This window comes from Calidris pugnax, unplaced genomic scaffold (assembly GCF_001431845.1).
Source record: "Calidris pugnax isolate Ruff unplaced genomic scaffold, ASM143184v1 scaffold133, whole genome shotgun sequence".
NCBI lineage: Eukaryota > Metazoa > Chordata > Aves > Charadriiformes > Scolopacidae > Calidris > Calidris pugnax.
In genome coordinates, this window is record NW_015090977.1 from 8,661,320 (window position 1) to 8,680,956 (window position 19,637).

Genomic DNA, 19,637 nt, shown 5'->3' on the forward strand with positions numbered 1-19,637 from the left:
AGAGGACTTAATGTGAAGCAAGATACTTTTAGGGCAGCCATGAAGGGCACTTTCTTACCATAGCGGTGGGATACATGAGCAGGATGGATGCCCAGTTGGAGGCAGGCAGAGGTGGATGTGGCTGTGCTGGGGAAGGGTTTCTGCTGCTCTTCTGGATATTCACGTCATCTCAAGCCTCCTAATAGAGCTGAGACCAAAGATGCACTTGTTCTAGTGGGTTGGGTCACCCTAAACAGTGAAATAGTAAACACGTTCTGCCTTTGTTGGGTTTTGTTGAGTTAGGTTTAGGGAGGGCTCATGCAAGCAGCTTTGCCAGCAGATCTGGATTGTTTTCTTAAGGTACCCTGTGATTCTTTAATTATTATAAATTATTCAAACATGTACATTCTCTGTAGACCGTGAAAGGCATGAATTGACCAGAATACATTTGCCTTTTTCATGTCACCAACACAAGGCGCTTTGTGTTGTGGAGGACGTACCACACGGGCATGCAGATGTGTCCATGATTGTCCTCATCAAAGCCATGTAAATCCTTCCTGCATTTGACACAGAGCGATTGCTGCTGCTGGGTAGAGAGAGAGGCTGAAACCCTGGATCTGGGAGAGGGGATGGGATTTGTGCTGCTGGTCTCCAGGAGGGCAGGACTTAATATCCAAACAAAGCTTTGATCATAGAATCATAGAATCGTCTAGGTTGGAAGGGACCTTAAAGATCATCTAGTCCAACCATCAACCTAACTCTGAAGAAAAAATAAATAAGAAATAAGCAATAAAAAATCACTAAACCATATTCCTGAGGACCATGTCAACCTGTCTTTTGAACACCTCCAGGGATGGTGCCTCAATCACTTCCCTGGGCAGCCCATTCCAATGCTGGATAACCCTTTCCGTGAAGAAATTTTTCCTAATATCCGATCTAAACCTCCCCTGGCACAACTTGAGGCCATTTCCCCTTGTCCTATCTCCTGTGACTTGGGAGACGATTAATCTATAAAGATTAATCTAATCAAGATTAGATTGCACAGGAGCGGTGTTAATACTATTATTAACAAAAACAGGAATGCAGCTCTGTTTTTAAACAGTGCAGTGTACAACAGGACGAAAAAAACCAGTTTGCATCAGACACATTTCTGCTTCCATCCCTCCCAAATCTGTCCCCACTCACTGCACGGCCTTGGTCCTCTTGGCTGTTACTGTTGGGTACTAGTTGAAGGGTTGAATTTCTGGCTGCTGTAAGCAAGTTCAAGTCCTCTGAAGTCAGTGGCCATGCACCCAAAGTATGTCTACATCAAGGAAATGCTGTGGTCTTTATTGAACCAACATCTAACGGTGAGTACAAGCTCTGGCCACTTGCTCTGGAAACTTTTGAAGATGAAAGGGGGAGTCCAGATGGGTGGCCACCAAGGTAATTCGATGGTCTTGGAGTGTTTCATGGATAGATCAAGCAGCTGCGCCACAGTTACCACCCTGAGACCCCAAAGACAGGGCTTCCAAATTTAAAATCACAGCTCCAGCTAAGCGGCTTGTCTATCCTGACGGGAAATGTTTCCGGACTTGGCCAGGCTTGAAGGGGTGATGTTCACCAGATGATCGTGCCTACCATGTTGAGATGAGCAGCTGTTAGTAAGTTATTAATCTTGGAGAGCCTTTGCACAACGTACCTGCACATGTACCAGAATTTTAAAGTTTTTTAGCGGAAGGATGAAGGCTGTCTGTGACAAATCACTTACCAGTGCTTGTGCTGATGACAGCTTCAGAGCCACAGCAATTGCTCAGGCTTTAAACTTTCATACTTGCTTTGAGTTGAAAAGTATTCATTATTTCAGAATACGAGATGACTCCACAGAAGAGCGGATTTTAACACTGCCAGAGAAAATAAGCAGATGGCAGAGTGACTGGCACGAATATGACAGAGCTGCCCTGGTCTCTGACCATCTGGTTTGGACCTTACTTTAACATTTCAAACATGCACACACTAAGTCTGTCTGCGGCAGACTTGGTGCTGGGAGGGTGTTGGGCTGCAGCAGATGACAGCACACAGACCAGGATGGCTCATCTCTGTAGAACGGGCAGAGACTTTTTGCCTCTCTAAAACAGAGCCCAAATGACAAGAAGGTTCCAAATTTCGCTTGTCCTGCCTGAGCTGCCCATGGGTCATTACTAAAGGGACGGTCAGGTGTCTGTGGCAGCGCAGCACCACTCTTGGTTTTGTCAGGACCAAGAAAACAGGCTTTGTGCTGGGACCATCATAGAATCATAGAAGGGTTTGGGTTGGAAGGAACCTTAAAGATAATCAAGTTCCACCTGCCCTGCCTTGCGCAGGGACACCTCACACCAGACCAGGTTGCTCCAAGCCCCCTCCAACCTGGCCTTGAACCCCTCCAGGGATGGGGCAGCCACAGCTTCTCTGGGCAACCTGGGCCAGGCTCTCACCACCCTCACAGCAAAGAAGTTCTTCTTGAGATCTAAATCTGTGCTCTCTCAATTTAAAACCATTATCCTTCACCCCATGGCTCCCCTCCCTGATCACAAGTCCCTCCCCATCTCTCCTGGAGCCCCTTTAGGGACTGGAAGGGGCTCTAAGGTCTCCCTGGAGCCTTCTCTTCTCCAGGCTGAGCCCCCCCAACTCTCTCAGCCTGTCCTCCCAGCAGAGGGGCTCCAGCCCTTGCAGCATCTTCGTGGCCCTCTGCTGGACCTATTCCACCAGGTCCGTGTCTTTCTTGTGCTGAGGACTCCAAAGCTGGGGTTGACTCCTTCCAGCTCTTCTGAACATCACTTCTAATCCTTTCCTCCTGTCTAACCCATGGTCAACTAAAATATGGCAATACAATTGAAAATGGAGCATTTTTCAAAGGAATGTATATACCTGTGGTTCAGACACGTCAGCTGGGTGATGGCAGAGAAGGCTCTGGGCTCTGGGGATGGGCAGGACCCTTTGAAGCCCCTCCTAAGAAGAAGGAGAAGATGTAAAATGCAGACAGAGTGCCTTAGATAAGCCCGACAGTTTGTTTCAACACCGTTGCTCAGAATCCTTTCCGAGCATATTGAAGGAGAAAAACCGCGGCAAAAACATCAGAGAGCTTCAGAAACGTTGTCAGTCGGGCTTTGAGCACTGACAAGGCATGAAATACCCGGTGTGTGCACGTGTCTGTGCATACTCACAGCCCTTCACACCAAATAACACACACACACACAGGCACTGCAGACGTCTCCTCCCTCTCTATTTGCATCCCCCAGTTCTAAACTCATTAGCTGCTCTTTTTGAGGAGTTACTTGAGCAGTTTTCTGCAGAGGAGAGGCTGAGTCACATTCAGTTGTATCCATCTACGGAGGAGCTCGGCTTCCTTCCAGTGCCTTCTCCATTAGTGGCTGATGAGGGGTATCTGTAATTACTGATCACAGAAGCCGCAGTTGAGAAGTGCTGGAGTTCAGAGGAGTGGAAGGAGCTCGGTGGAGCCGGGGTCTGTCAGCTCAGGAGCTGCTCCATCACGCGCCTGCCTCTATCTACATAAATAATTCTGTTTCAGAACTGCCTCTTATGGTTAAAAATGATAGATGGCACCTTTCCCTCCGCCTCCTGCCGCTCCCCACGTGGAATTGCATTAGTTCAAAGAACGGTCTGCGGATAATTTTCTCTGAAGGTTTTTTTTGCATGAAAAATAGATCAAAATTCCGTTGAACTATTTACGCTATTTTATTTTTACAGCTTTGACAGAAATGGTAATAGGAAAATGAGATCAAGATGCTTTTGGTACATTACTGGTAATAAAAAAATTAAAAAAATAGAGCAACCTCCAAGTAGTTCAGGGTCAATTCCTGCCGGTAATTTCTGTACGAGTGTATAAAGCCCAGCGTGTTCTTCTGCTTGTGAAAGGGCTTACAGGTATTGTTGATGCTGTTTTTAAGGCACTTGTCTTTTATGAGTCTGTAATAATCTTTGCATTATACTATTACAACATAATCAAGTCCTTGTCATGCTGCCAAGGCTGATCAGATAACATGAAAGCACTGAGGAATTTTAGTGCTGAACTTATTAGGAGAGACCCAGATTTATACTGCGATAGCTGCCAACCACTGGAGCTTTGTGCAGCGCAGGAAGGCTGGTCCCAGCCGTACGGAGCTGGTGGAACACAGTTTGGCACCGGCTCAAGCTCCAGCCAAGGCTGGGGGTTCAGGTGTGAGAACATCTCTCCAGCCTCAGCAAGCATTTGCAAGATGTGGATTGAAAAATATCCTCTTCCTCTTTTTTTTTGAAAAAAAAGACCAATAACTTTTGGAGATGCTAAAATTACAAAGCTACAGGTTCTCTCATTGATGTAGTTTAATTTTGCGGCAATTAAAATATCAATCCTGATGTACTGAGAAGCATAATGCTTCTTTTCAGCAGTTTTTCTGAGCCAAGATTATGTGGACACTTGTCATTACTGCTAATCCCCCCTGGGCTGGGCTTTGTGATCGGAGTCTTTTAAATGTAGCATCCCACCAAGGCCATTCTTATGTATCTTCTCTGGTGATAAAGTCGAATCAATACCTATTGTAGCCCGGAATGAGGCACTATTTAGAACAAGTTGTGTTGCATTTGTTGGAGAAGCACAGCATAAATTTTGCATTGGAAAAGCCTCCAGTTTGAGCAAACCCAGTCGAGGTTTGTATGTATCAGTCTCCTCCAACTGGGCCAGTGCGGAGAAATCACTGCTTTGCACTGACGTGAAGCATGCTTTATTCTAACCTCTCCAATATGCCAAATGTTAAACTATTTATGTTCCTTGCTGAGTTAAGAGGATGAAAACCACAGCTATTACCTGGTTTTGCTGTAGGTTAGGGCTTTTTGAGTGAATTGTGCACCAGAGTTCCACTCTTATTTGGCATTTTCAAGTGACCATTATAAAAGAGATGTATTTAGTAGTCTCAGCAGAAAACGTAAGACATTTGGACACTGGACAATCTGGACATTTCTGCTATTGGTCTGGCACAGCATAGACAGGAACTTGTCCAAAGTTGGATCATCCATGAAAAAGGGAATGGCAAAAAATAAAGAATTGATTGTTTTAAGTGTAGTATTACTCTCTCCTCCCACTTCCATTCTTGGCTTGAATGGACATGGTCTGAAATGATCAGGTTAGGACATGGTCCATTCAGAAATCATATTTTAAGGAGATGGCATCCGAGTACCATGTTTGATGTGGCTGCTTGGCCTTGATCCTCTTGGAAAGGGTTTCCGTGGCCTCATGAAGAGAAGACAAATCATTTAGCAATGGAATTCCTTTTCCCATTCCAGCTGCAGGATGTCGAGTCGATGGTCTCCGTTGGGTCTATCAGTGCAGACATTGTCCCTGCCCACATGGTGTTGCCTTCTTCTGAGGTCCATGTACCAAAGGGTTTGTCCCTCCCTGTACATTAGAAGTGTTTCACCATCCAGTTGGTCTGGTTGTAGGACTTGGCTACAGATGCAACGCTGCAGCTTTGCTGGGTCTGTGGCAAAATGGCCTCAAAGGTGGCACAGTAACTGCTTTGATATAAATTCTCACACCACCAGCCTTCCCTTGGTGTGATCTTTGAAAATCCACATATCCAAATTAAAAGGTAATCCTCTTCAGCGAGTGCTTGTCCCCCTACAGAGATGATGAATGCTATATTCCACTGTGGTGGAAGTAAAAAGTTCCCAAAGTGAGCTCATTTTCCTTCTTTTTTTTTTTTTCTCCCCATCCATATGTGGTTTCTTAACTCACCTTCATGTGATTCAACTTAACATTTCTACTGAAGTTCTTGCTGTGACTGTTACACGAGATACTGGCTTTCACAATAGCTTGAAGGAACACTTCAATGATGATATAGGATATAGCGTGTATATATATATATGTATATAAAATATTATCCAGCCTGCTGTGTGTGACTCACACAACTTCTGATTGTCTCCCATAAACAGGCATCAGCTAATGGCATGAAGATGTTTATTTATCAATATTTGGATTTAACAGGATTGCTGTGGTACGTGTCTCTTGTTGGTCTGTCCCAAGGACCTTGTGCCAGGGGAAGAAAGCCAGCCTGCTGTGTGTGACTCACACAACTTCTGATTGTCTCCCATAAACAGGCATCAGCTAATGGCATGAAGATGTTTATTTATCAATATTTGGATTTAACAGGATTGCTGTGGTACGTGTCTCTTGTTGGTCTGTCCCAAGGACCTTGTGCCAGGGGAAGAAAGGTACTACAGCTGAATTATACTTGTTGTAAGTACCAAACCGTAAAGCTTTCTAGAGGAATTAAGGCCAACACGGTGCCTTTGCTCTGTGATGAGGATGCTTAAATAACAGGTGGTTACTGTGTTGTCAATTCCTCTTGTCAAGAGGAATTTTAAGTGTAAAGGCTGGTTGCTCCAAAACCGGTGTGTTTATTCTCCTTGTCCAAGCAGTTGCTTTGGGAATCCTTCGCCCACTGCCTGGGGGTGAGGAGCTTGGCTGGGGCTGCCCTGTCCCCCCTCAGCAATTCCCCACGGGGGTCTCGGCCCTGCTGTATCTTTGGGCACGAGGAATTACAGAGGTTTTGGGGGGAGCCACTTCTTCCTCCTGTTCCCAAAACTGCCACTGATCTGGCATCTCGGGCACCGGGATGTGGCAGTGTCAGCTTGGCCCTGGGGATGTCCTCCCGTGGGACAGAGCAGGGCCAGAACGGGAACAGAAAAGACAAAAACGTAGCTGGAAATGCATCTGTAAAAGTGTTGTTTCTTCTGACAAAAGGAATAATTTGGAGAGATACTGTCTCTCAGAACCATACAAGGGAGCATGTGGAGAAATGATTATTTCTCCGCCTTTTTTGCTGTTTCTTAATTTTATTATTTAGGTCTTTGTTCTGATACATTCCTTATTATGCTGCCCTGGGTAATTGTGTTTTTCCCTTAACTTAGGAAGTTACTTTTAAAAGAAAGCATGGCGGGAGGGGGGGCAAGATAAGGCAAAGCTGTTAAATGGGAAATCTATTGCTAATTAAGGCACGATTTTGCTAATCACCTGAGAAATGAAGTTATCAGCTGAAAAAGCCTGGAGTTTGTGTAATGAATGTTAGGAGTATCTCCCCCCCCCCGTGTTTCCTTCTGTCACAATGCATTCGGAGATTAAAAGTTTACCTTACAGACTCATCTTGACACCATTAGACATGATGTCTCTTTGCATTAACTGCAGGCGGGCTCGAGCGGTTCTAGGATATATTTCAGTCTGAATAGTTAAAATTTGGCAAAGTTATAAGCAACTAAAGTCAGGATCCTTTAATGGGAGCTGTCAGTGTTCATCGTGGATGTCACACTGCGCTCCAGCTAGAATGCCGTGTCCGAGACCCAAGGTAGTCACTGTCCCTTCTTATATTTTTATTATTATTATTAATGATATCCCAGGGATGAGGAGGAAGCACAGCATTATGTAAGGCAGCAATAGTGTGGTTTTTCCTGTGGAGGTGCTGATGGATGAGAGGAGAAGGTGCTGTGCTGGGGGAGGACACGGTCCCGGCACTGCCCCGGCTGGGAGGGGGCGAGGGGAGAGCCCCAGCTTTGCCCCTCATCTTGCCAAAGTCCTTCTCTCTTTTTCTGATACCAGCTTTCTTTGTGCAAAAAACAGATGGTGAGCCCAAGTTCCCTTGTATGGCTGGCAGCCACGGGAAGGGAAGCGGGATGTACGAGTTATTCTGTCATCCCAGGGGAAGCAGCCCCTGCGTCACTGTTTTCTGATGAAAATATTCTCCTAAAGTTAATGATTTTATCTTCTCCTTCCCTGCCAGTGGGCACCGTGGCATAGCAAGGACTGCTTGCAGAAGGCTGAGGAGGGGAACAAGGTTTTCTTAATATATATGCATTACATTTTTTTTTAATTTATATTAATATTTTTGCGCATTCCTTTGTCAGAGCTGCATCCGTGCCTTCCCCTGTGTGTGTCCTTTGCTGCTCAGCGGGTGCTGGAACCCAAGGGAGGGAACCCCAAGAGACCCCTGCTCCGTGGGGTCAGCAGAGGGGTCAGCATATGGTGGAGGAAGCAGCTCTGACCTCCTGGAGAGGATGGGGTGGGACAAGCCCCCTGTGCTCAGCAGCATCCTCCTGCTTGCCCCAAGTGCCATCCAGACACATCTTCTGGGCTGCTTCCTATCAAGCAAACCAGACCTGTAAAGCACTAATGGCACCAGCACCACCATCCTCAAGCCATGAGTTTGGCCAACCCTTCCAACATCTAATTCTAGTCCCTCTCAACTGGGGAATGCAGACAATTCTTGGCCCTGGTGTAGCACAGGAGGGGCTTTTGGCACCCTCCTGGGTGGTGGGTCTCTCTGGGTCGCCCTTTTCTGCCTGGCTGGCTCCTTTGACATTAGGCAGATTGCCAAAAGCCCTTTTAGTTCAATAATGTTCCTTGGGAGTAATTGCTGGCTCTGGCAGACGGGAGCAAAGTAAATTGATGGCTGCAGTATATTTTTGAGGACAAAGGGGATCATGGATGGTAATTGTTCTTAACTGTACAACACTTGGAAAATTGTTTCTGTGGCTGCAGCCATGAGCTGGTCAAGCAAAATTGGGATTTTCTCGCAGTTTCTATTACATGCATAAAGGGCCATGGGTGTGCTGCGTTTTCTGAGCTGTGTTCCCTCTCCCTCCATTGCCAGGAGCACAGTAACCGCAGGGGATGGTTACTGCTGGGGTTACTCCTGTCCTAGCTGAAGGAAGGACGTGTCCTAGGAGTGAAGACATATAGAGTGCTCCATAAGAGCACTGTGAAAGCAACTGTGGTTTTGCAAATGGCAGCCTGAAGGCTGATGGCAGAGGAGGTGCCTTGGCTGAGAGGTACCTGTGCACGAGAGGTGTCTGGCCCCCCCTTGAAGCCCTACTGCCGTGTTGCATCACGCCAAGTCTGCTCCCCATTTCGGGTTATCCCTGGTGCAGGTCACTAATCGGGCTGTTTCACAAATGCTTTCACACACTCATGATGCCTCCGTGATTCTGAAGGGCAATTAGGGAACAGAGCTGGGTTGTCCCATCACATGGCCATGAAGCCTTGTGCTCATCAAAGTTTGCCTCCCACATGTGCAAAAGCTTCTAGGAAGTAGTTGGCTGATGCAGTTTCAGCTGTACTTGGACATTTCACTGCTTTTCCATGATGAACTCTTACGACAGTCCCGTTTTGCTTGGAAAATAATTGCAAGTGCATTGCCCACCAGCTTTCTGAAAAACACATCAAAGATCTCTGGGTGATGGATTTGTTTTCTGTTTGTGTCTCTGGGATTTCTTCACTAGAATTTAGCATTAACTGGTTATTTATAAATCCAAGCATCCTTCTGTATGTTTGATTACTCCTGTGTGTAGACTGATGGAGAAGTTATTGAGTCACCGTCATTTACTGGAGGGGAATGCTTCTATTTTTAATTCTGCATCTCTTTACGGGTGGATGAATGGCAAGCTAATAGTTGTGTTGAGATTTGAATGTCAGGAGAAACTTGAGACTTGCTCGTCGTATTTAGCCTGCTGTGTTACATACTCTATCTTGAGTCTTTAAACATGTCTTTACATACCAGCCATGCATATTTTATAAAATTATCATGATTTCATCCTTTGTAGGAAGCAATATAAAAGACTCTGCCTCATTAAATAGGCTAAACGTGAATTAATTTGACAATACCTTATTTTTCTGATTGCTGGTGATGTTGTGCTGGCTCTTGATTACCCTTCTACAAAGAGGTGATTCTTCAAGAAATTAGCAGAAATAACGTGCTGAACTGATTGTCCTGTTAATGCTGTTGGTTGCAGTAAATAAAGTATCTTAAGGGATTGTAGGTTTATTTGCTATGAGCATGAAAAAAAATCTGCTTAATGGGAAGGTACTCTATTTGTTAAAGGTCTTTGGTGGGACAAATGGCTACTCAGTAGGGACATAAATGAAGGTTCCCAAAGAACCTTCTGCCCTCTGAGTACCACAGGGCCATCAGGGCATCAGCGAGGCAATGACTTCCAGCCCTGCTGGGAGGATGGAGGGCTGCTGAGCCCTTTGGTTGCGTTGTCTCACTGCTCATCTCATTCTGGCACCAGGAGAACAAAGTCTGGGGCCTTTCTCAGGGCCGTTCAGCGCTCCATGGTCATGGTTATTGCAAGAATAGAGCATCATGCTGAGTGTGTGGCGCAAGTATCCCTCATGCTTTGTGGTCATGGAGGATGTTCCATGGATTGGGGTCACCTGTTGACCTGGGGCTTTGACCAACCTGGTCTAGTGGGAGATGTCCCTGCCCAGGGCAGGGGGGTTGGAACTCGATGATCCCTACTAACTCTAACCAAGGTCCTTTCCAACTCTAAGCATTCTGTTATTGTATTATTCTATTTTTTTTGGATGTCAGCAGGAACAAAAAGTCCTTGCCCAGCCACATGGGAAGAAGCAACGTCTTGCTGGGGCTGTGGTAGACTCCTCTGTACACTGAGAACAGTGATGCCGGCTGCTGCGTGGCCAATTCCCATGTAATAGTTCTCTTTGCTCTGGCTGTTACCAGCAGAAATGTTTATAAATGCCTTGTAAAAACAGTTAGATTGTTTAGTTTATAATGATGACTCTTTTGGAGATAGAAGTGTGGCCTTTCCTTGCATAAGTACTTTTTTAAAATTAATTTTTACTGAGCTCTCTGGAACTGGCTTGTGGGTACGTATATGCACGATGCTGGGCACTCTTTGTCTCTCAGCTTATTACAATATGTGAATTTCAAAATATTTGTTACAGATATTCTAGAAATCTAGAAAAACTGTCTAGCACGAAGCCATGCTTATTAGCTAAAGCATGGAAAGACAATATTGCACCATTACTGATAGAGGCAAGCTTGCTGGAAAATGACTTTTTAATTACATTGCGCTTTTTACTTTTTAAAAATAATTATTGTTACTTTAAATCAGGACAAAACCTAACAAATCCCCAAAACTACAGAAACATGTGGTGCTAGGGATCTTCCACCCAAGAGCAGAGCTCAATGCTCCTGTTTCACTGAGACACCGAAAAACTAAATAACTGAGCACGCAAGAAACACAGGAACTTTGTCAAACTACTGATGAAAATATTCCTTTAAACTATATATATATTTTTCTTTAGAACTACCTTGTTCGCTTGTTACTTGCTTTGCCAACCTGTGGCCTATTGCAAAACTTTGAGCAGACTTTGTGAGCTTTTCTGGCCAGAGGTGAGCATGGTTGCACCTCGATAGGAGGGATGGACGTGGCCCTCATCTCAGGCATCAACTCTGAATTCACTCTGGAGGTGCAAAACTATATTTAAAGTGCTCAGAAAAGTCAAACAGCAGAACAAGGGCAAGATGACATTTTTTTTTTGCTATGTGTTGATGCACCAGCTTAATAAAGCGGGGGCTCTGATTTTTTGGTGTGGGCTGCTATAATCTGTAGTGATCCAAGCAAGAACAGTAGAAGCAGCAGGATTGCCCCAGGGAAAGACGTCTCCCTGCGGCACTGCCCCTTACTTGTGTCTCCTGGGCTTGGGATGTGCCCGTGCCCCGTGTTGGGTGGGATAAAGCCCCCACTGAGAGATTAAAAAGGGCGGCTGATACAGCCAGGAGGCTCCTGGTGCTGCCGGGAGAGCGGATTGAGCAGGGTCGGTAAAATTTAGGGAACACAGATGGGATAAAAGGTGGTGAGCCTGGACCAGATCCCAGAAACGATGGGTGTTGTAACAACTGAGCAAAATGATAATGCGGAGCAGGCTGCAAAATAGGCAGAACTGGGATTATTAGGCCTGTTTGGCATATGTGTTTGTAATGACTGCACGGTGCCTGGTGTCCTGGATATGCATCTTTAATTTAAGATAAATAACTTCTTGGTGAAGTCCAACAGGGAGGGAAGAACCCAGGTATGGCATGTCTTTCTCTGAGTTCCCTTTCCACATGATAAAAAGAAGATCTCAAAAGATTTTATTAACTTGTAAACTGTAATTTAAGGGAATTTTAAACAGCATGTGAAAGAAAAATAATGAACAAATGTTTTCAAGCAGGAGAAATCTGTCCCTGCCATATGTTTCACTGAGTCATCCCTTCTGCAGGAGGAGGTCTTGCAATTGTTTCAACTATTCCAGTCGCTAATCCTTTTTATTTAGTAGCAACATCACCATAAACTCAGCACCCAATCCTACAGGGCGTTAATACCACGTGCTGGATACCGGGTCCCTCTAAAGGTGACACGTGTCTCACCTTTCAGCATAGACCAAACTTGGCCACGGGTTTCCACTTGCCAGCTAGATGATGCAATGCTCTGCACTCACCAGGATATTATGGAAACCTCAAACCCCACCACTTCTTTCCACTTCTTTCTCTTTTAACCGATGTGTGGACCCTCCTGTGACCCGGCGCTGAGGGTGTTGTGTGGTTGTGTTGCAGGTGTGGCTGTGTGGTGGCAGCATGGAGGTCCTGCCCTGCTCCAGGGTGGCTCACATCGAGCGCAAGAAGAAGCCCTACAACAACAACATCGGTTTCTACACCAAGCGCAACGCTCTGCGGGTGGCCGAGGTGTGGATGGACGACTACAAATCGCACGTCTACATCGCGTGGAACCTGCCGCTGGAGGTACGGCCATTGTACCCTCTGCTAAGCCCTCATTTAGGTTAAAAACTTGAATTATAGAGCATTTAGTGCCCCCGGGTGAAGAAGAGCCTTAAATACCCTGGGTCCTATCCCCAGAGTCAGCAGAGCTCCCTCGGCTTTGAGCAAGATGCTGCCAAACCTGCAGACTTTGGAGGATTTCCTACTGTTCACATCAGCCTTTTTATTTTTGTTTCTAAAAATTAAACCTGTATTGTAGTGTTTATCTCCCTGTTGAGTGTTTACCCAGCGTGAGTTTATGTCATTACACTGCTCTGCAGATGGAGTCTGTCTGTAAAGTCGATTGGCAGAAGATTATTAATATCAGCATCATTAGTGCAGGAGGTTTTTCCCAGTGGCTCAGGCAGGTCCGTGCTCAGGCCCACTGGGGTTTCCTGGCTGGAAGATGCTGTCACTGCCCAGAGCTCCCTGTGGACAGTGTGTGGTCCAGGTGCCTTGGCCGTTTGCTTTCCCAGCATTGGGAAAATCGAGGCCATCAGCCCTTAGAAATAGTGTTCAGAAGTAAAGGATTGGAGGTTGGTGGCTCACAGGAGATCCCCTCCCAGCAGCACCACATGCAAGTGCTCCAGAAACACTCTCTAAACAGCTTTGGTGTTTATAATTAATTTCTGCACAGAAATGGTTAGGTTTTCTTAGATCTGACGTGTTATTTTTCATAAGTCTGCCATGTCACAGCATGGTGTGTCTTTGGAAAACCACGGGATCCCACCAGCAAGACAAGCTGACCAGGCCCGGGGGACACATCCTGCACGTGGACCTCTCTAGGTGATTCCCTGCGCTTCTGAGTAAAGCTCTGTAGGCCCCAGGAAGACTTTACGTAGGTCCAAGGCTGCTGCTTGGGCTCAGGTCTCCGTGCAGGTTATGTCTAATCATGAAACCCAGGAGCATCTCCTGCCTCCCGGCTCTGACCACTGCCAGAGTGTGCTGGGAGCTCTCCTGGCTGGGCCAGTCCCCCCTTCTCCTGCCTCTGGTCCTGCCAGGAGGAGAAGAAGGGCTGGTGGGGAGGGGGAGGCAGGGATATTGTCCGGGTGATGGGTGGGATGAGGATTCAGGGTGCTCCCCGACACCCACCCAACTTGCAGTGAACTTAATCCCGAGCTGGGCTGCCCTGTTCAAGTGCGAGGAAAATCCATTGCCACGAAGGGCCAGACCCTTCCTGTGAGCCACCTCTTTACAGCCACCCTTTTGGTGCTAAAAATAAACCCCAAATATTCACACCTCGCAGATCACAGCCCTTGGCAAAGAGCTGCTGCGGATCCTGATCCTGCTGCGGCAGCGTCCCCGGCTGGCAGCTCCGGGGCCTTTTGAAAAACATTAAAACATAAAAAAACATGAGCTGCTGCTGCTTTCTGAGGAAAGGTTCCATCTGGGGAGAGTTTCTGGCATTTCGAGCCACGGTAATGGCACCTTCGTACTGCATTAGGGAGCAACAGGTACCAGGGAAGGGTCGATGAGCTGCCGGTTTGTCGTCCTGGGGGTGCTGGGGAGCCCTGGATTAGTTCCTTATTGAGAAATAGATGGATAGTGATGGAAAGAAAAGCTGTTTACCCAGCGAGCTGCAGGGGGGGGCACTGGCTGTGATGGCACCGCTCCAAGCGTTAGGGGAGGTAGAGAGTTTCCTGCAGAACCGAGTGATTTCAGGTCTTTCTTAAAAATAGGTTACAAGATCCAAACACTCATAAATTTCATAAATTTCTGTGGGTTCAGCCCGGATCCTCGGGCTGATTCCTTCTCAGAGGTGAGGCACCATGCTCTTGCTCAGGAACAGCTTTGGAGCGTGGCAAAAAGGGATTAAAATTCTTCAAGAAGCCACAGGTCCTGTACGGCTCGGAAAAGGCGGCATCACACAAATCAGTCTGGGGAAACAGGTCTGGCTTACCCTGAATATGATTGGGGATTTTTATATAGGTCTTTTTATATAGGTCTAGTAAAATTGAGATTTAATTTTAAAAAAGCCTTGTTTGACAGGTGGCATTGTGCAGGGGGTTATGGATATACACTGAATTATTTTGCGATGCCACTATATTCAAAACCAAGCCAAACCCCCTGCGCTGAATATTTCAGGTGCTGAGTGGTTTGTGGCCCCGCTTTGCTCTGCGTCCCGTCTCCCCCACTCAGATTTCAGCCTGTCCTACCTGTCTGCACTGAATCATCTTTATTTTTACCTATGAGCTACCAGTCGCGCATTAAAACGGTGTCTTCGCTAAAGCAGAGTGAATAATTCATTAGAAGATCATTACAAGCATTGTAATGGAAAATTGCTTTCCCAGCTGTATTTAATGATCACTGCAAAAGACAAGAGCAGGAGCTGAAATAGAGTAGAATCCCAGACACCTGTAGGAAGGAGTAAAAGGGACTGCAATGTGCCTTTGGTTTCCTTCCCCCGGCTGCTGCATGAGCTCCCCAAATTCTGTAATGGAATAAAAGGTTAAAGGGGGGCAGGTCTCTTCAGCCCCCGCTCCCGGCTCCTGTAAGTTTTTCCTCTGGGGACAGATATCAAGGCTTTGTCAGCTTCCAAATGGGCTGGAGCAGTGGGGTTCCTCTGTGTCTCCAGGGAGACTGTTCCACCGGGTAATTGTCCAAATTGTCAAGAGATTTTTCTGAGGCTTAGCCTCAACGTCTCTTCTCCTGTAATTTTTATCCTTTATTCTTATCCTCATGTCCTGGTTTGAGGTAAACCAGAATTAATTCTTCGTTCAGTAATTTTACTTTTTCAGCTGGGCCTCTTCTAACTAACTAAACTCTGAAAATCTACTCAGATTGCAGCCGTTATGGTGGTAGAAGAAACAAAAAATGGTTTTGCTTCTTAATGATAGACATGACACTACTGTGCAAAATAAAGACTATGTATCTCAGAGTTACTTATTAAATGTCTGCTAAGCAATCAAAAGACACAGGATTAAAATAAAGGTCTTGATTTGAAAAAGTAAAATTTCTGAACAAAAACCTCAAACCAGGACACCTTTATTACATACGAATCTTAAACCTTTCTCCCTTTTTTTTCTTTCCCCCCAGTATTTTATCCCTTTTAACCATGCTGTCTTCTGTGTTACACACCTTGGTGTGTAAGGAGACGGGTTTGGTGCTCGGTGCTCAGACAGGGGTTTGCATTGCCAGGACTCAGCCCATGACCATCTTTTAAATCCTGATGTACATTTACTGTTAAGCTCCTCTGGAACTCCTGTATGTCGGTGCCTAAACAGGAGGTGAGATCTTTCAAAAATACTTTTCACTGTTCCCGTTGAGAGCTTCAGTCTTTCTCAGGTGGATCCAAAGCCCAGGGGAATTGGTGAGAAGATTCACCGCTGTTACAATGCACTTCTATTTCCTCCAAAACTTTCTCTTCTCCATTTGGGTTCTCTTTTCTAAATTATTTCCCAGGGCAAAAAAAGTGTCCAGTGGCCATGGCGAGGATGCCTTCGAAACCCCTGCATCTCCTCCTCTCTGTGGCTGTGAAACCCAAGTCTTCTTCTGACTTCTGTGAGGATGATTTCAGCCTGGACTCAGATGCTAAAATTCCCTGGCATGGCCTCTGTGTGAAGTTACTCAGCTGTTGGCAGTTGCCAGGCGACTTGGAAACAATATCAAACATCAACAGAATACGCTCTTTTAAAATTTTTTTAAGAGTATCCATTCAGTGATGTGCTGTGTATTTGTTTTTCAGAATCCAGGTATTGACATTGGGGATGTTTCTGAGAGAAAAGCGTTAAGGAAGAGCTTGAAGTGTAAAAATTTCCAGTGGTACCTGGACCACGTTTATCCGGAAATGAGAAGATACAACAACACCATCGCTTATGGCGAGGTAATTAGAGCTGAGAATTTACAGCTGGTGAGTCTCTGATGAGAAATAGCCTCAAAGGAAAGGAATGCGAGTCAAAACCTACTATTTGTGTATAATTATATAAATTTGTACAAATCTGGTCACAGTTTCTTCTAAAACCTTATTTTGGGATTTATTTCTGATCTTGGAGGCCATATACAATAAAAGATTTTAATACCTCATTTACTGAATTGACAGAAAATTATCTATATTACCCATTGACTCCATGGATTAAGCAGCTGTATGTATATTTTTAATACATAATTATTTTATAAAATCCTTTGACTTAAACTCAGCCTAATTCCTTACCTTTTTGATAATATACATAAAAATATGTATATTTTTAATACATACTTATTTTATAAAACCCTTTGACTTAAACTCAGCCTAATTCCTTACAAAGTCTCTGTAGGATACAGCGTGTTGTCACAACAGCTTAAGGATGAGATAAAGTAAGGAGACTTAATTCAATCTCTGCCGGCTTTGAGACCATACTGGGAACTTTAAACCAGGCATTTATGGGGACTTATAATGCTCTGTTGCAATAGGTCTCATGGAATAGTGGCAGTTTGAGAAGGCTTCTTGAAGCGCAGCCCAAGCACCCCAGATGGGCATTAACTTTAAGAAAGATTTATTATCTGAGTTACTTAGTGCCTTCAAGATAAACCTCCGAAAAAGCAGTATTTGCAGAGGTGTTATTGCAGGTGCCCTCGTGGGGAGCCTGGCGAGAGGACAGCTCTGGTGGCTGTGTCCAGCAGCCCTTTGGCTTTGTGGCAGGAACCCAGCACTTCCATGTTCCTCCAAAGTGTGTCCTTCAGTAGCTGACGGCTGGTTTGCCATCTCTGCTTCTGTGGCTTCATCCCCACGATGATTCCAAGGGGCTCCTTGTGCTGGCCAGACTTTTTTTTCCCGACCTTGTTGAGCACGTTGAGATTTCGATGAAATGCAAGCGATTCTGCATTGGTTTCAGGCTCCTGGCAACACGCTGGCAGCAGTCTAAAAATATGTTTGTTACCACCACACATGACCAAATACAAAGAAAACTGTGTTCAAGGAAGTTGGCTCCTTCGAGTGGTGATTATTACATAAAAGCAGTCATCATTAGGCCCTGTATTTAAAGAAAACATATGGCACACTGAGCCTTTCTCTGCCTGATTATGCCCAGTGATACAGCCCCCTATATTCTTTCTATAGCAAGAGAGAGGCCAGAGGAACTGCTGCACATCAGTTTATTGCTGATCTCTGAGGAGACGGGGCCACATAATTCTGCACTTTTGATTTCTTACAGCTTCGAAACAACAAGGCGAAAGACGTCTGCCTTGACCAGGGCCCGCAGGAGAACCACACAGCAATACTGTACCCGTGCCACGGCTGGGGACCCCAGGTGAGGAGTCGCTGTGCCGGGAGAGCCCGGATGGACAGAGGACACAGTACAGATGTGCAACTTGTCTTTTGGCTTCACTCAAATGCCATAGAATCATAGAATGGTTTGGGTTGGAAGGGACCTTAAAGACCATCCAGTGCCACCCCCTGCCCTGGGCAGGGACACCTCCCTCCAGACCAGGTTGCTCCAAGCCCCCTCCAACCTGCCCTTGAACCCCTCCAGGGATGGGGCAGCCACAGCTTCTCTGGGCAACCTGGGCCAGGCTCTCACCACCCTCACACCAAAGAAGTTCTTCCTCAGATCTCATCTCAATCTCCCCTCTTTCAGTCTAAAACCCTTCCCCCTTGTCCTAACGCTCCCTCCCTGGTCACAAGTCCCTCCCCAGATTTCCTGGAGCCCCTTTAGGGACTGGAAGGGGCTCGAAGGTCTCCCTGAAGCCTTGTTTTCTTCAGGCTGAACCCCCCCCCAACTCTCTCAGCCTGTCCTCACAGCAGAGGGGCTCCAACCCTTGGAGCACCTCCGTGGCCTCCTCTGGCCCAACTCCAGCAGGTCCATGTCCTTCTGCTGTTGGTGGCCCCAGAGCTGGAGGCAGCCCTGGGTAGGGGTGGGTCTCCCTGAAGCGGAGCAGAGGGGCAGAATTCCCCCCCCTTCATCATTCTGGCCACACTTCTTTTGATGCAGCCCAGGATGCCCAGTTCCTTGTTAAAATTACCTGAGATGTAAAGGTGCATTTTCCCAGCTACTCTTAGAGTAGCTATTTTCTGGATTACCATAATCACGCCAGAGCTGCAAGTAAAAGCACAATTCGAAAAAATCTTCCAGATGAGGGTAAATAATGCTGGAAGTAAATAGCCAATGAGCAGAGCAGAGCGTACACAAGGAGAAGAGCAATTTAAGACATTTCCTTTCTCTTTCACCCAGCAGAGTAAAAACGTACCAACTGGGTAAAGAAAGCCAACAATGCTTTTTAATAGGATAATAATTCACCATTTCAGCTTGGCTGGGATTTACCATAGTGTTAGTTTTCTAGCACTCCTTTTGCCTCTCTGAAAGTAAACCAAAAGCCTCTTATCCTAATTTTAAGCTTATTCTAGATTAAAATTCATCCTCCCAAGATTCACTCTAGATCTCCTATCTTTTACAGGATTGGTGGATGTGTCAAATACTGAAAGTTAGTGATGATGAGCTAATTCACCCTGTTCTGTAGTTTTGTTTCTTACTGTATTTTAAGAAGACAGCAGCATGGGAACACTGCTGGTTCGATTGCCATAGATTTGGAATAAAACAGGGTACAAATTTAGTTCTGTTGCTGCTGGCATCTATTAAACCAACAGCAGATTCTAGGCTGGAATTTCAAGATCTGCAGCTCCAGAGATAATTTACCCGGTTCCCCACTAACTTTTCTTGTCTGTTTTTCTCTTATCTCTTCCCATATCCCCATGTCAGTATTTTGTCTAAATCCTGTGATTTCCATTTTTTTTTTCTTTCTGTATGCTTCGTGGTCATCAATCTCATCATGCAAAGCCCTTAGCACAATGTCCTTCTTCCCTACTGCTTTATGGAGAAAATACAACAAACTTCTCTTTAGGTCTGGAAGCAGAATGGCCATCTTATGACACATGGGGTTTTCAAAAATTATGATGTGATTTTTAGGTTTTGTTTCATTGCCAAAATCATGCCTGACCTCTCTAAAGCCACAGTAGTTCTTCCGGAGTTTTACCTCTATCCGGTGAGACCCTGGGTGTTTATCATCAGGATTTGATGGATGGATCTGACTTCAACCTCCTGCTTTCATCTGCATTTCCCGTGTGAATGCCATGACTCTCTA

The 19,637-nt window shown here is 45.7% G+C and overlaps 1 protein-coding gene across 1 annotated transcript in view; it reads left to right on the plus strand.

Annotated features, from left to right (window-relative positions):
- Positions 1–19,637, plus strand: part of WBSCR17 (Williams-Beuren syndrome chromosome region 17) — a 239,382-nt gene that overhangs the window by 207,131 nt on the left and 12,614 nt on the right. The window contains exons 7-9 of the mRNA XM_014953329.1: positions 12,384–12,569; positions 16,270–16,407; positions 17,714–17,809. Of these exons, the coding sequence (XP_014808815.1) occupies positions 12,384–12,569; positions 16,270–16,407; positions 17,714–17,809 (420 nt within the window). The remainder of the gene's footprint in view (positions 1–12,383; positions 12,570–16,269; positions 16,408–17,713; positions 17,810–19,637) is intronic.